Source organism: Sebastes umbrosus, chromosome 15 (assembly GCF_015220745.1).
Source record: "Sebastes umbrosus isolate fSebUmb1 chromosome 15, fSebUmb1.pri, whole genome shotgun sequence".
NCBI lineage: Eukaryota > Metazoa > Chordata > Actinopteri > Perciformes > Sebastidae > Sebastes > Sebastes umbrosus.
In genome coordinates this window covers 23,953,970-23,966,570 of record NC_051283.1, presented here as the reverse complement: position 1 = coordinate 23,966,570, position 12,601 = coordinate 23,953,970, and the positions used below count along the sequence as shown (strand labels likewise).

Sequence of the window (12,601 nt, the reverse complement as noted above, 5' to 3'; positions counted from 1 at the left end):
TTCACCTTGCAGCAACAATATGCTTTAGAGCTGAAACAATTGGTCGATTGGTTGATTAGCTGATCGTCAAACTAATAATTTCAGTCATTTTTCAAGCTAAAATGCATAAGTTTTGGCTTCTCAAAGGGGAAGGTTTGATGCTTTTCTGTGTATGTGATAGTAAATTGAATATTTCGGGGTTTTCAACTGTTGTTCAGATAAAAAATACGCATTTTTCAATATTTTCTGATGACTAATTGAGAAATTACAAAAACAACCTCACTATGTTATATAATTGTAGATAAAAGATTGTGATTCAGTATGCGGCTTCTGACCGATTCTGTCACTTGAGTGACCGGCTCAGGCAGTTTGTACAGCTCGTGGTATTCAATTCACCTTCCTCAGTGCATCAGTCATCTGTCACATTCCTTCAGTCTGTGTAACTCCTCCCCCGAGGTAAAGATGAAGACAAAAGACCTGAACAAAAAATCTCCTCTGGTCCACTCCCTTCACCTGTCTAAACTGTATAAATATCTGGCCTCACCTACAGGCTCATCAGTCTTTACTACAAGCAGCATCCGATCGCCTAGGAAAGGATTTCTTTTTGACTTTTGAGCAGAAACCCAAGAACCAAACCAACACATCAAGATGGCAAGAATCGTAATTGCAATCATCGCAGTTGTTGCATCTTTCATGCTGGGTAAGATTGAACAATTATCAATGGAAAGAAAGATATGATGAAAACATTTGGGAAACTCTCTGGCAGTGTTTGTTATTATCGGCTTATTAGGATAAAGACTAAGGCGTTAAAACTGTTTTCAACTCTTCTCTATTTTGATATAAACTCAAGGAATTTTGACTAATTTTCTTACGATTGTTTCATTATAGTTACTTCAGCTTTTTATGCACAAATCAGAATCATTTCGTTTGCCCAGTGCATGTACAGCAGTGCGGTTTTCAATTCAATCAATTGTTCTTCTTTAACAAACATATCCTTAAACTATTTCACCTGATTTTAAGTCTTAACAAACTGATGATGCGTCTCCAACATTTCAGGTTTTCGGACAAAGGATTTTTTAAAGGGTCACTTCACTCAATTAAAAAAAAATATATATATATTCTTACTTACTGGTGGATTGAATCAAATTTAGTTTGAGCTTCTAAAAAACAACAAAGTAATGACATTGGAAAAACTCAACATCAATGTGTCTTACCAGAAACAATTACTAATTAAATTCACAAAATTCAACCCCCAAAATTTTTCAAGGGACGATTTCTTCGGAAGAAAGTAGTTCCTTTAAATAAATGTCATTTAACCTCCGTTGAATTGGGGTTACGGCAAACAACCTTCGAGGCAAAATCTGACACCACACCTTTCTGCAACTACTACCGCTAGAGTAAAGTGAGAGAATAAGTTTTCTTTGGGTCATTTGAGCGAACTGCCCCTTTTTAAATGAAATCATAGCCCTTTGACTTTTTTTTCCCAACACTCCAAATTTGCTAAAAAAACAAAACAAACTTCTTTAACTGTAAAAGCGCACCGCTGATTTAGCATCCTTTCACACCTGATATTTTCCTTGACAGTGAAGACTCAAATCAATATTGTTGAAATTGGCACAATTGCTTCCTGATATATCAGCCAGAGTTTAATTGTTTTATTCGTTTTGGACGTGGTTTGGCGAGACTGTGATGCGGTGAACCACAAGATTCCCCAAAACGATGTTCGCTAATTTCGAAAGATACAGTACGTCACTGCCAATATCTGTAGTACACAAGTGTTTAATTAAAAAACAACAAAAAAATTTAAACAAACTCTTTGGAAACAATTACTGCCATGAGAGTAAAGCATACTATGGGTTTTAGAAACACAAATATTCATGTTTATCAAGATATTAATCAATGAAACCAGTAAAAACTCGGTCTTGTTTGATCGTTCATTTCAACTCGAGACACAGCTTATTAGCTTCACTGGATCAACCTGTTTTTTTTTTGCTCATTGTTGATGACTACTGTGGTAATTCAACTTTCTGTGCTTTTTCATTTGTGTGTTTCAGCGGAGTCCCTAACCTGCAACAAATGCAGCTACGGTCTGCTCGGCTACTGCCTCAGCAGCTCTGAAGAGTCCTGCACGACCAACACCAGCGTCTGCTTTACTGGAAAAGCAAGTAGGGTCACCTTCTAATTACCTTAAAGCTCACACCCGTTCCCTTCAAACATTACATCACAGCACAGGCATGATTCAATTAGAATCACTCCCAAATACTGTGACGCCTAGTTACACATAGATCAACAAGCACGCCCCAGTGTTCCCAGCGAGCAAAACCAGTATTCATTTTTTGTGTGAATATAAGGTATACAATCCTGTATATTTGCTCTTTAAGTCCTGCATGCTAGCTGTATGTAGTCATTTTAAGTTTCATTGTCAGGCAAAACAACTTGTATTTCCAGTTTAGGGGGTTAGGTGACACAGTAAAAGTTCAGTATTTCCATGCAGTGGAGTAAAACGAATTGAAACACTTAAAATTAAATACCATTACATCAAAACTGAATTTGATTAAATGTTAATTTCCACCTCTGTAACGCTGTAATTAATCCATCACAACCCTTTCTCCTCAGCTTTCCCAGCAATAAGCTCTGCTGGTTTCAACACCCAGGGGTGCCGCGAGCCCGCCGGCTGCAACGCCACCACCAACGGCACCCTGGTAGGTTTGGCGTTTGAGACCAAGATCGACTGTTGCTCAACAGACAATTGCAACCCCGTCGTGATCAGCGGCGCCCCATCCACCAAGATGACCTTCACCGCCGCCATCGGTGTAGCCGTCCTGGCCTCCATGTGGGGAAGCATTCTGTAATGCAAAATCAACATCAACAACAACAACAACAACAACAACAACAACAAAACAGCTGCAGCCATCCTGCACCTGATATCCATGTGTGCTATGATGCTAAATGATACCAGACGGGGTCTTAACAAGACCAAAAGCACTATCTACAATAAACTCTTTGGACCTCATGAGTTTTTAAGAATGATTATGCTCACATGCTGTGATCATTATTGATAATAAGTCTTGTCATGTCAGGGTTCAGTTTTATAATGACGAGTTCTATTTAAACCCACAAAACTATAGGTGTCAGACGTCGTGGAAGTCGATCAATGGGATGTTTCAGTGAAACATTGAGCTCGTCCCTCTTCCAGGCTGATGCTTATTATAATATGTTGCTAAATATTTTTTTTATTTATCCTTTTAAGTAGTTTGTGTCTCACTGGAAAACACATTGATGTGAAAATAAAGAAAATCGTTCAAACACATCTGTTTGCCTCTGCTACTTGCTCTTATTTTAACATCCATCCATTCATTAGCATCACGGGGACATTGGGCAACGACGTCATATTGATATGATCATACTGTATGATGATAATACAGCACAAAATACTAGATTAGTAAGAAAAAAGTTATTTTTATAATACGGTCACTATATCCTGACAGTATAGTGCATGAGACAGGTAATCTGAAAAAAATCATGTGCCTCTGTGTCCTCCGGTGATCCTAATGGCATCTGCAAGATTTCACAGCCCGGAGAAAAACAACCAATCAGAGCCGAGCTGGAGCCTTGCCGTCTCTGACCAGCTGTCAATCACTCGCAAACTCCGATCAAATGGTCAAACTAGGCAGCGCTGATCAAATATGAATCAGTATTCTGTTACTGTAATGCCTATTTCTCTCCTCAAATGTTTCCAGAAACATCTTGTAGTGTACTGTTTAGCTGTAAAATTAGAAAGTTTGTGAACCGGCCACCATGTTGAGCCAGAGCAAACACTCTTTTTATCCAGGACTGTACTGTACTAGTAGTTTGTTTAATATTCTGTTACAGGAATGTAAAAACTTTCTTATCACTACTGTAGATGCATATTACTGATATAACCTCCCCCACGTATAAAGGTGTTGACCGTGAGTCATTGTTCCTCAAAACTAAATCCCACAGCTTCTGAAACAGTAAGATCTTAAAAATAAAAAAAGAAATAGATTCCAACCAACACGACTCGGAGGTATTCTCACCTTTGGTGCATCTAAGAACATCACGATGAACAGATTTCTGTGGAGCTGTGCTGCATTATTGACTCTGTTTATTACAGGTAAGAGGTTATTTTTGCTGTATTTTGACGACGTAAGGGAAACTTTAAGTTTGTGTTGTGTGGGCTCTAATAAGGATCTATAAGATTTTGAGGTTGTGAGGTCCACAAACTAGAATTTCTCATGCAGACTTATTCATAAGCTTTAAAAAAAAAAATTCTGGGCATCATTTCACAAACTCTAAATCTTATTGACCTTCATTCAAGCCCGTACATTGTGCAGACACAGGGTATACAGCAATAATGAAGGTGATTTTTGCAGATATGTGTTGTCAGAGCAGGACTTTGCATGTAATTTAGTAAGTAAATTTAAAATTTGTGATGTTATTTGATGTTTTTCACAACTGTCCTGAACATTTAAAGGGCCAGTTCACCCAAATTACTAAAAAGAGCACAATCTTCGAGCAAAATAGCAAATAGTTTTTGTTTTATTTGCGCAGATTTTGAGATTATTTCTGCCTACTAACCAGAAACTAACACAACAGTTTTGGTTTTATTTGGTTTTATAGGATTTGACAAAACATCCTGTAAACAGTTTTTATGGTGTATCTGGAAAGGAAAGCTGCTGTTAAAATGTAACTTTTCAACGTTTTGAGCACCATAAACACAATTTCATTCACCTGTAATGTATCAGGGTGGAGGCAGAAATATCTAAAAACTTGCCTCAAAGTCATACACATGACTGAGCTCCACTTAAGATAACACAAGTGTTCACCTTGAGCGGTCATGAGACCAACTCTGTGATGTGTACTTTGTGATTGCAGCAGGTGTTTGTCTGATAACTGGATGGAGTCACATATTTGTGGCTATTGATTTACCTTTGTTTTCCTTCAGTATGTGACAAAAGATTGATACTCTGAGATGCCAAAAACATTCTTCTTTACAGTTTTCTATTCTACTTGTTGCCTCCACAGTTGAGGCCCTCTCCTGTTACACCTGTGACGGGGAGATCCTCGGCTACTGCCTCTGTTCGGCTGCTGTAAACTGCACCGAAGATCAGGATAGATGCTTCGTCGCAGTTGCCAGTAAGAACGACTCAAAAACACCTTCTTACTCAATAATAACCCATCCTCCTCTGTTTTAAAGTTTTAAATTCCCAGCATGCTTTGCATACTCTCTCAGATGCTTTTGTTCTCTAAACGGAATAAAACCCCCGAAAAGCCCAGTCTGCTCTGATTGGTCAACCAAACCAAATTCTTCAGACTCCGCTCTAACAAGCTTTGTTCGAGGGCGTGCCAGACTAGCCGCTAGGCAGGTATTATGTAAATGTGTTACTTGCTGACATCACCACATTACGGAAGATAAGGCGGGGCTTCAATCGAGGCGTTTCAGGCAGTTCGGGAGCAGTTTTCTGTGGGGAAGAGTGTGGACTTTTGGGCTTTGTAGCTATACACAAAAAACTATATAAAACACTAAAGTAAAAGGAAAAAAGCACAAAAGCATAATAGGTCCTCTTTAACTTCAGTCTAAAATTATGAGTATTGACAAGACTTGAAAAATCTAGTGCGAACATGTAATTTAGTTTAGTTTAGAGTTATTTATCATCATTTTGACTGTATGACTGGGCTGTAAGCGTGATTTTATAAATACTGGGGTTACAAAACCAAATTCTCACCCTTAAAGACTATCTACTGGATTAGCTGCCATTTGTTTTGTTTAATCATTAATCCAACAGTTCCAATATATATTCTGTTTTAATCTCCTTAAATGGTGTTTTAAAGCCTTCTCCCCACTGCCAGGGCTGTGGTCAGAGAAATATGGAAAAACCATGTTTATCGCATATGAAAATTAATTTCACACAGATAAATTCACATGATGTAGGCACATGCCAGTTTTAGATATTTAATATATAATATAATATATAATAAAAAACCTACAGGAATTCAGGTAATAGTAATAAATAAATAAATAAATAAATAAATAAATAAATAAATAAATAATGTTCCTGTTAAGAAAATAAATTGATTAAATGGATGCAACAATAATTGATTGATGCAAATATCTAAGAAAATAAATAGACAGGATTCCAGCAGGAATCATCCGAAATACTTTTCTGTGGCCATCTAACACATCTATGGACATCTAAGAATCTCGTGTTTGCTTCCTCCAGAGTTTAGTTCCCACGTGTCGGATATCCATGAACGAGGCTGCACAGATCAATCCGGCTGTGAAGGCAGTAATGGGACCATCCTGACGGTGAACTACACCATCACCAGGACCTGCTGCAACAGCAGCCTGTGTAACGGAGCCGCCTCCATCCAGCTGCCTCTCACTGCAGCTCTGGCTGCTGCTCTGGTGGCAGTTTGGAGCCAGTGGGGCCTTTAAAGAAGAATATAGGATGCTGCACATTTTCCTTTAAAAAAAGCCATCACTTTTTTGTTCTTTAATTTCTTGAATATGCTTTAAATAAGTGTCCCTATGATAGATAATGGAGGGATACTGTCTGCATGATATGACTCTTTACATGTGCATCATGTGACTAACATTATAGGTCTGCATTTACTGTATGAGCAATTTGTAGCTGCACTATATCAGGACTGAATAGCTTTTCTATGTAATTCTCATATATTTTAACACTCATTAATGTCATAATGTATTTTAAAACCTTCCCAGATCACTGGAATACTCATATTGTGTTGAAGGCAATTAAAGGCAACTAAATCGCAGTTTGATTATTGCAACAATAAATTATTTCCATTTGTGTTTTCTGTGTTTATTTGTACATTTTTATATATATACAGCTTTTCTTCTGGTGACCTGTTGTCACAGGGTGCATGTACGAGTTGTACGCTCAATCAAAGAGTGATTTTGCCTTTTCAGACTTTTCCATTTGAGTAATCTTTAGAGGTTTAGGTGGTGAACTTATATAACAAAAAGAAAGCAAAACAATGACAAAATAATGTTTGAAAAATAGACATTATTATGTTGCAGAGCTTCTTTTGCCGTTATCTGCTCTGCTAATCATCTGTATTTGTGCCAAACATGGTGTCAATCATCTCTTCTATCTCTCGACAAGAAAGAGAATAAACTATTCCTTTAACTCCTATGACGTTATAACCTGCTTTAAGTAGATTTGGTTGTTGATTTTAAAAAAAGAATGCAAAACATTTAGCAGCTGTGAATACATTTGAAGCTTTGACAACTGCAGTCCACTATCTGAAATCTGACCTGCATGTGTTGTTTTGTTAAACAGACTAATAATGACAAAGAGTAAACTTAAAGGTGCAGTTGATAACATTCAGCCACTAGATGTCGCTCTCTCTCCACCCGCTCCATTGCATTCCCTTCACAACAAGTGGTTGCCAGTTTGTTGCACAACCTGCATATTTTATGGTTGAGTGGAGTGAGACTCAGACGTGGTAGAGTATGAAATCATTTCGCAACATGTAGCTATAGGCCTACATTACGTGTGTGTGGGTGTATGAATGTGTGGACGTGGCCACACCCCTCCCACGCTGCCCTAGATACAGCCGGGAGATTACCTGTTCATTCACATGCACATGTTTTTTTTACATTGTTTGAGGGAACTATAACGTTAACGTGAGGTAACTGGAAGCAACTGTCAACAACGCTAAGATGCTAACGTAGCTCCTCAAGGATTGAAGCTGTTATTTTTTTATCATTTTTACAATCTAACCAGTGACATCACATTAGTTAAGGTTGTAAAGACTATGGTTGTTGGTAGTTGCTGTTGGTTTTCTATTCTCTTATTGTTCGGATGATTAAGCTTAGATAGCTAATAGTGCTAAAGTCAGTTGTCACTTGTTGCCACGGTAAATATTTACGTTTTCTGCAGCCTGATGGAGACACCAGCGTCAAACTCAGTCATTTATCCGTTTTTTTTACACTAACTGGCAACTTGACGACACAGAGATACAAGTGATACTAACGTTGTTATACCGTGGGAATAAAACGTCAGATATCTACCACAGAGATAAACAAAACATTAATTTTGGACCCGTCAACATTTTTAAAATGATTAATTCACAATCATAATATTTTATTTTAGGAAAAGCGATACTTTTATTTGGCACCTTTCTAAAAGCTTGGGATGTATTATTTTTTTTTATTATTCGTCTAAATAAAAATATTCTCTATAACCTTTAAATAGTTTGAAATTTGCTAGATATGCTTATTCACTTTTGTGCCTTTTCGTGTAAAATGAGAAGAGTCATCAATACGTCTCTCATGTTTATTCAGTGTGAAGTTTCAGCATAGCTTGGCATAAAGACTGCAAACAAAACAAAACAAACTGTAAATTGATGCTGTTGTTTTTACTTTGCTTTTTATACAGATTAAACAAACGAGATACAACATGATAATTTATTAGCTTTATATGTGCTGGTAGGTGGATTTTGTTACATTTGGACGGACAGGCTAGCTGTTTCCCCCTGTTTCCAGTCTTTATGCTAAGCTAAGCTAATTGGCTTCTGGCTGTAGCTTCATATTTGCCGTGCAGATGTGGCGATGGTATCAATCTTCTCGTCTAACTCTCGGCAAGAAAGCGAATAAGCGTCTTTCCCAAAATGTTGAACTATTCTTTTAAAGATCATGATTGGCTGCAGGTTTATTAGATCAAGCTCACAGCTTAGATTTCACTCAAAACTCTTATTTATATTCTCTGTTTATATTTGGATTTCTGTTCTATTCAATGCTTATAAGTGGACTTTTGAATTGAGACTATTTTGTCATATTTTCCTGAAGTGATGAATAAAACATCCTTTTTTAGCTCCAAACCATAAAACCGAAGGGCATGTCTGCTCATTTCTTTAACAAAGAATCCTAATATTTGCGGAGGAATTGTTGACTAAAGTTTTGTTCTCTATTGCAGTCCAAAGCTTTTGATGTGAAATGAATGTGACGTTGTTCACAAAGGTTCAAACACACAAACACAATGTGCACGTACATATGTACACACACACACACACACACACACACACACACACACACAAAGGCAGTAATAAGGCTCATAAATCATCTTTTTTTCTCTGTTTGTTTGGCTTTTTAACTTCACTCTTGTCAAACAAACCATCCTCAGTATTTTGGAGAATATACCAGCGGTTGACGAATGAAAATCATTGTCAACATGAATCTATTTTCTATATCCAGTGACCGATGCGAGCCCCTGATGGCACACCTTGGACATAAAAGCAGATGTCCTGAGATGACTTAGCTCATTTGAAACCCACTTCAGACACCTGTGCTGTTGGATAACTTCTCTTTGACCGTCTCTGTTGCATCGAGATCTTCTTCTTCGTGCTGATAACTTCTCAATAAAACACAAATCTGCGTAAAAGAGCGAGATGATGAAGTTCATCTGGGTCTGTGCGGCATTGATGGCCATGTTTGTTACAGGTAAGAGCTCCAAACAGGAGGCATTTTTAGTGATGGCAAAGAGGAACTTTATCTCTAAAATCTTCTACATCAGCACGATAACTAAAGCAGTGTTTTAAAAGAATACAAAAGAATAAAATCAGAGGTGACAACTTGTTGAAATCAGATTTCGTTACAGATATTTATATGTCACTGAAATGATCAAAATGCTGACAAAAAGACTTACAAATTTAAGGATTTCCTCCCAAAATGTTGTACATTCAGACGTTAATGATGCCGTTTCAAATGTTGACTCTTTCCTTACTGAGAACCTGACACCCACTTTTATATGAAATTGTTTAATTCTATATTTTTCTTTCTATTTAGATCCAATTATAGATCCAGTTTCTGACAAATATGAGTTTTACTAACAAGGACGAGACAGAATCACAAAGACTTTTATCAGCTTACACCCAAAGCTCACAAAGCTCCATATTCTTAAGAGTGATTCTGATATGTTTATATACTAAATATGTTAATATGTTCAAATTTAAAGTTTGTATGCAAAGTAAAGACATTAAATTAAAAGGATTTTGTTTATCCACCAGAATACAATGAATACCTAACAGTATATATAACCTTACCAAAATGAAGTTTATTCAAGTGTGCTATTAGTATGCTTCTTTTGAACTTAAAATAAGAGAGCATGCTCTCAGTTTACTTTTTATGTACTTATCAGAGAAATAAAAAGTATACTTAAGTATACTTTGGTCATTCCGACAACAAGTATACTTAAAAGTCTAAGTATACCTGGCTTATACTGACTAGTATACAGTAAGGTCTAAGTATATTTGGTTTTATAGGCCTACTTGTACTTAATCTTTGATCAAAAGTTACTCAAGAAAAGTATAATTAAGTATTCTTGCCTTATATGCATACAGAAAAGAATACTTGGCTTATAGATGTGCTTACTTTTTGATAGAGTAGCCTATTAAAGTGTGTGTGAGAGTTTGTAAAAGGAGGTTTTGATATGAATTTACTTCAGTACATCAAGCTGTTTGGATTATCCGTTCACCGTAGAGGCACGCGAGAACAATACATTTTATTATTTTTTTAAATCTCGTCGCAAATTATCAAGTCAAATAGCAAAAGGAGCAAGTATCTTTATGTAATACATAAATCATTGGCTAAGTACTATAAGTTAAAGTATACAAAGTGTACTTTCATGAAGTAAAGTTGACTTTGCAAGACCAAGTCAAGTCTTTGAAACAGACTGTCTTCCCAAGAAGAAGAACAGCATCAGTCGTTTCAGCAGAGACAACTTGTGTTTACGTCAAAGTGACAAAGACCTGCTGATCAGAAAAGGCTTATGTCGTACTAAAGGGTATGGACAAACCAAAATGTTTTTTTGTTTTCTAATCTGAAGACTTGTTGTTGTTTAAATACTCAGAAAACTGTTGGTTGGTGACTGGTAAATTATCTCTGGTGGGTGGTTTTCTGCTGACTCATGACCTCAGTATTTATAAAATCCAGGCTACGGCCCCGAGGCCTACAATCCAAAGCCACAGATAACTGGAAACTCCTGTTATTCTCATACTGCAATAAACAGAAGCATATAAAAGATGAATATAGGAGTCGCAGAAAATCTTTCTTTTCTTTAATCCCTCTCCACTTTATGATGATAAACTCTGTCATCTGGCCATCACCACTTTGAAGTTAGTCGCTTTGATGTTCTGAAATGGAAATACGTTTGACTCCCTAAATTTGAAAGCTGCATCAAGGAAGTACTGAACTGTGTATCAAGCTTGAGAAAATTAGACTACTGCTAACAGCTCTATCTAAAACGTTTTACATTATTTGTTATACAAATTACATAATTTCCTCCCTACTTTTAAATTTAGTTTTTGTTGATGTTTTATATTCAGAAGCTTAGATGAGATGGGTGGGTATGTGGGTCTACATGTATGCTTTTGTAAGTGTTAAAAATTGTAAATAATATTTGCTTGAAAAAGAAAATCAATAGACGAAAGACAGTATAGTTATTATAGTTATTATATATAGTTATTAGTGCTACAAATGTTGCTGGAGTTCTAATTGTTTGAATAAAGTATTTGGAAGCAGACAAACTTTATTAAAATTGTAAGAGCAAACCTGTCTATGATTAAATTATCTGGAACAAATAGAACATATTGTAAAGCAATAAAACATTTTGAACAACTTATTGAAGGTATATTTATGTTATTATTAACACTCTAGCATGTTTAAATGATATTTCTGATTATGACAAGAGGTGATAAAGCAGATGATCTCAACACTGATTTCATGACAGTGATGATTTGTTTGGAGTTTCATGAGTGGCTATCTGACTTATTTTTAAAAGTAGTCCTTTCTCCGTCACCTCGTCTCTTTCTCTGTGGATCACAGGTGAGTCGCTGACCTGTAACACCTGCAAAGTGGGCTTCGCAGGTAAATGTATGTACGGCTCTACTATGACCTGCAGTGCCTCTCAGCCCAACTGCTACTTGGGAGAACTGGGTGAGTAAACGCCTCAGTGATCATCTGCTGTCCTCTTTAGTCCATGACAACAGACGGGGCGTGTCCCTGCTGATTGTGTAACTCGTTTCTAAAACAAACTATTAGACACTGCTGAAGATGAAAAACCTGTCCTGACAGTACAGACTGGGGTATGGCGGAAAGAGCAGTCCAACAATGATTCGCTGTTCTATATAGACAGACGCATGACCTGTAAAAAGAACCATACCAATGTTTTGGCATGTTTTAGACCATTTATATGACATACATTGCTACAGTAAAAGTAAAAAAACAACAATTTGTATCTGATATATTTAACTCTCTTAGGCTGATGACTTTATGTGTGGGTGGAAGGCTCTGACAGACACTTAAAGTATGTTTTAATCACGTGTCATGTGACTCACGACTGCGGTATGCTGCTGTTTTGAATAAAATACTTGATTTGGATTACATAATCCCTGTACAAACACTTGAATATACCAACCTGGAAGACTTCAGGTGCATACTTGTATTTGGGGTTTCTACCAGGAGATGTTTACATGCTTTAATGTAAAAAAAACACATTATTTTTCTCATACCGGGCTGTGCCGCGGCGCCTCTTTTTCACCCTTGGTCTGAAACGCTCTGTTTGAGCTCCTGTCTGCT

General features: G+C 36.9%; 2 protein-coding genes across 2 annotated transcripts; both read left to right on the top strand.

Moving 5' to 3' along the window:
- The first annotated feature begins 525 nt into the window (after positions 1-525).
- LOC119502733 (alpha-elapitoxin-Oh2b-like) lies at positions 526-3,289 on the top strand. Its single transcript, XM_037793891.1, has 3 exons — positions 526-679; positions 2,034-2,144; positions 2,596-3,289. Exons 1-3 carry the CDS (start codon positions 628-630, stop codon positions 2,829-2,831), a joined length of 399 nt encoding a protein of 132 aa, XP_037649819.1. The 5' UTR covers positions 526-627; the 3' UTR covers positions 2,832-3,289.
- A 646-nt stretch (positions 3,290-3,935) lies between these two features.
- On the top strand, positions 3,936-6,816 carry LOC119502734 (protein Bouncer-like). Its single transcript, XM_037793892.1, has 3 exons — positions 3,936-4,114; positions 5,026-5,136; positions 6,222-6,816. The coding sequence occupies exons 1-3, from the start codon at positions 4,063-4,065 to the stop codon at positions 6,434-6,436; spliced, it is 378 nt and encodes a 125-aa protein (XP_037649820.1). The 5' UTR covers positions 3,936-4,062; the 3' UTR covers positions 6,437-6,816.
- The last annotated feature ends 5,785 nt before the right edge of the window (positions 6,817-12,601 follow it).

Excerpts from the sequence above, each read along its gene's own strand:
- LOC119502734 (XM_037793892.1), top strand. The coding sequence starts at position 4,063 with ATGAACAGATTTCTGTGGAGCTGTGCTGCATTATTGACTCTGTTTATT. Across the intron at positions 4,115-5,025 it reads ATTGACTCTGTTTATTACAG|TTGAGGCCCTCTCCTGTTAC; the intron begins GTAAGAGGTTAT and ends TTGCCTCCACAG. Across the intron at positions 5,137-6,221 it reads ATGCTTCGTCGCAGTTGCCA|AGTTTAGTTCCCACGTGTCG; the intron begins GTAAGAACGACT and ends TGCTTCCTCCAG.
- LOC119502733 (XM_037793891.1), top strand. The coding sequence starts at position 628 with ATGGCAAGAATCGTAATTGCAATCATCGCAGTTGTTGCATCTTTCATG. Across the intron at positions 680-2,033 it reads TGTTGCATCTTTCATGCTGG|CGGAGTCCCTAACCTGCAAC; the intron begins GTAAGATTGAAC and ends TGTGTGTTTCAG. Across the intron at positions 2,145-2,595 it reads CTGCTTTACTGGAAAAGCAA|CTTTCCCAGCAATAAGCTCT; the intron begins GTAGGGTCACCT and ends CTTTCTCCTCAG.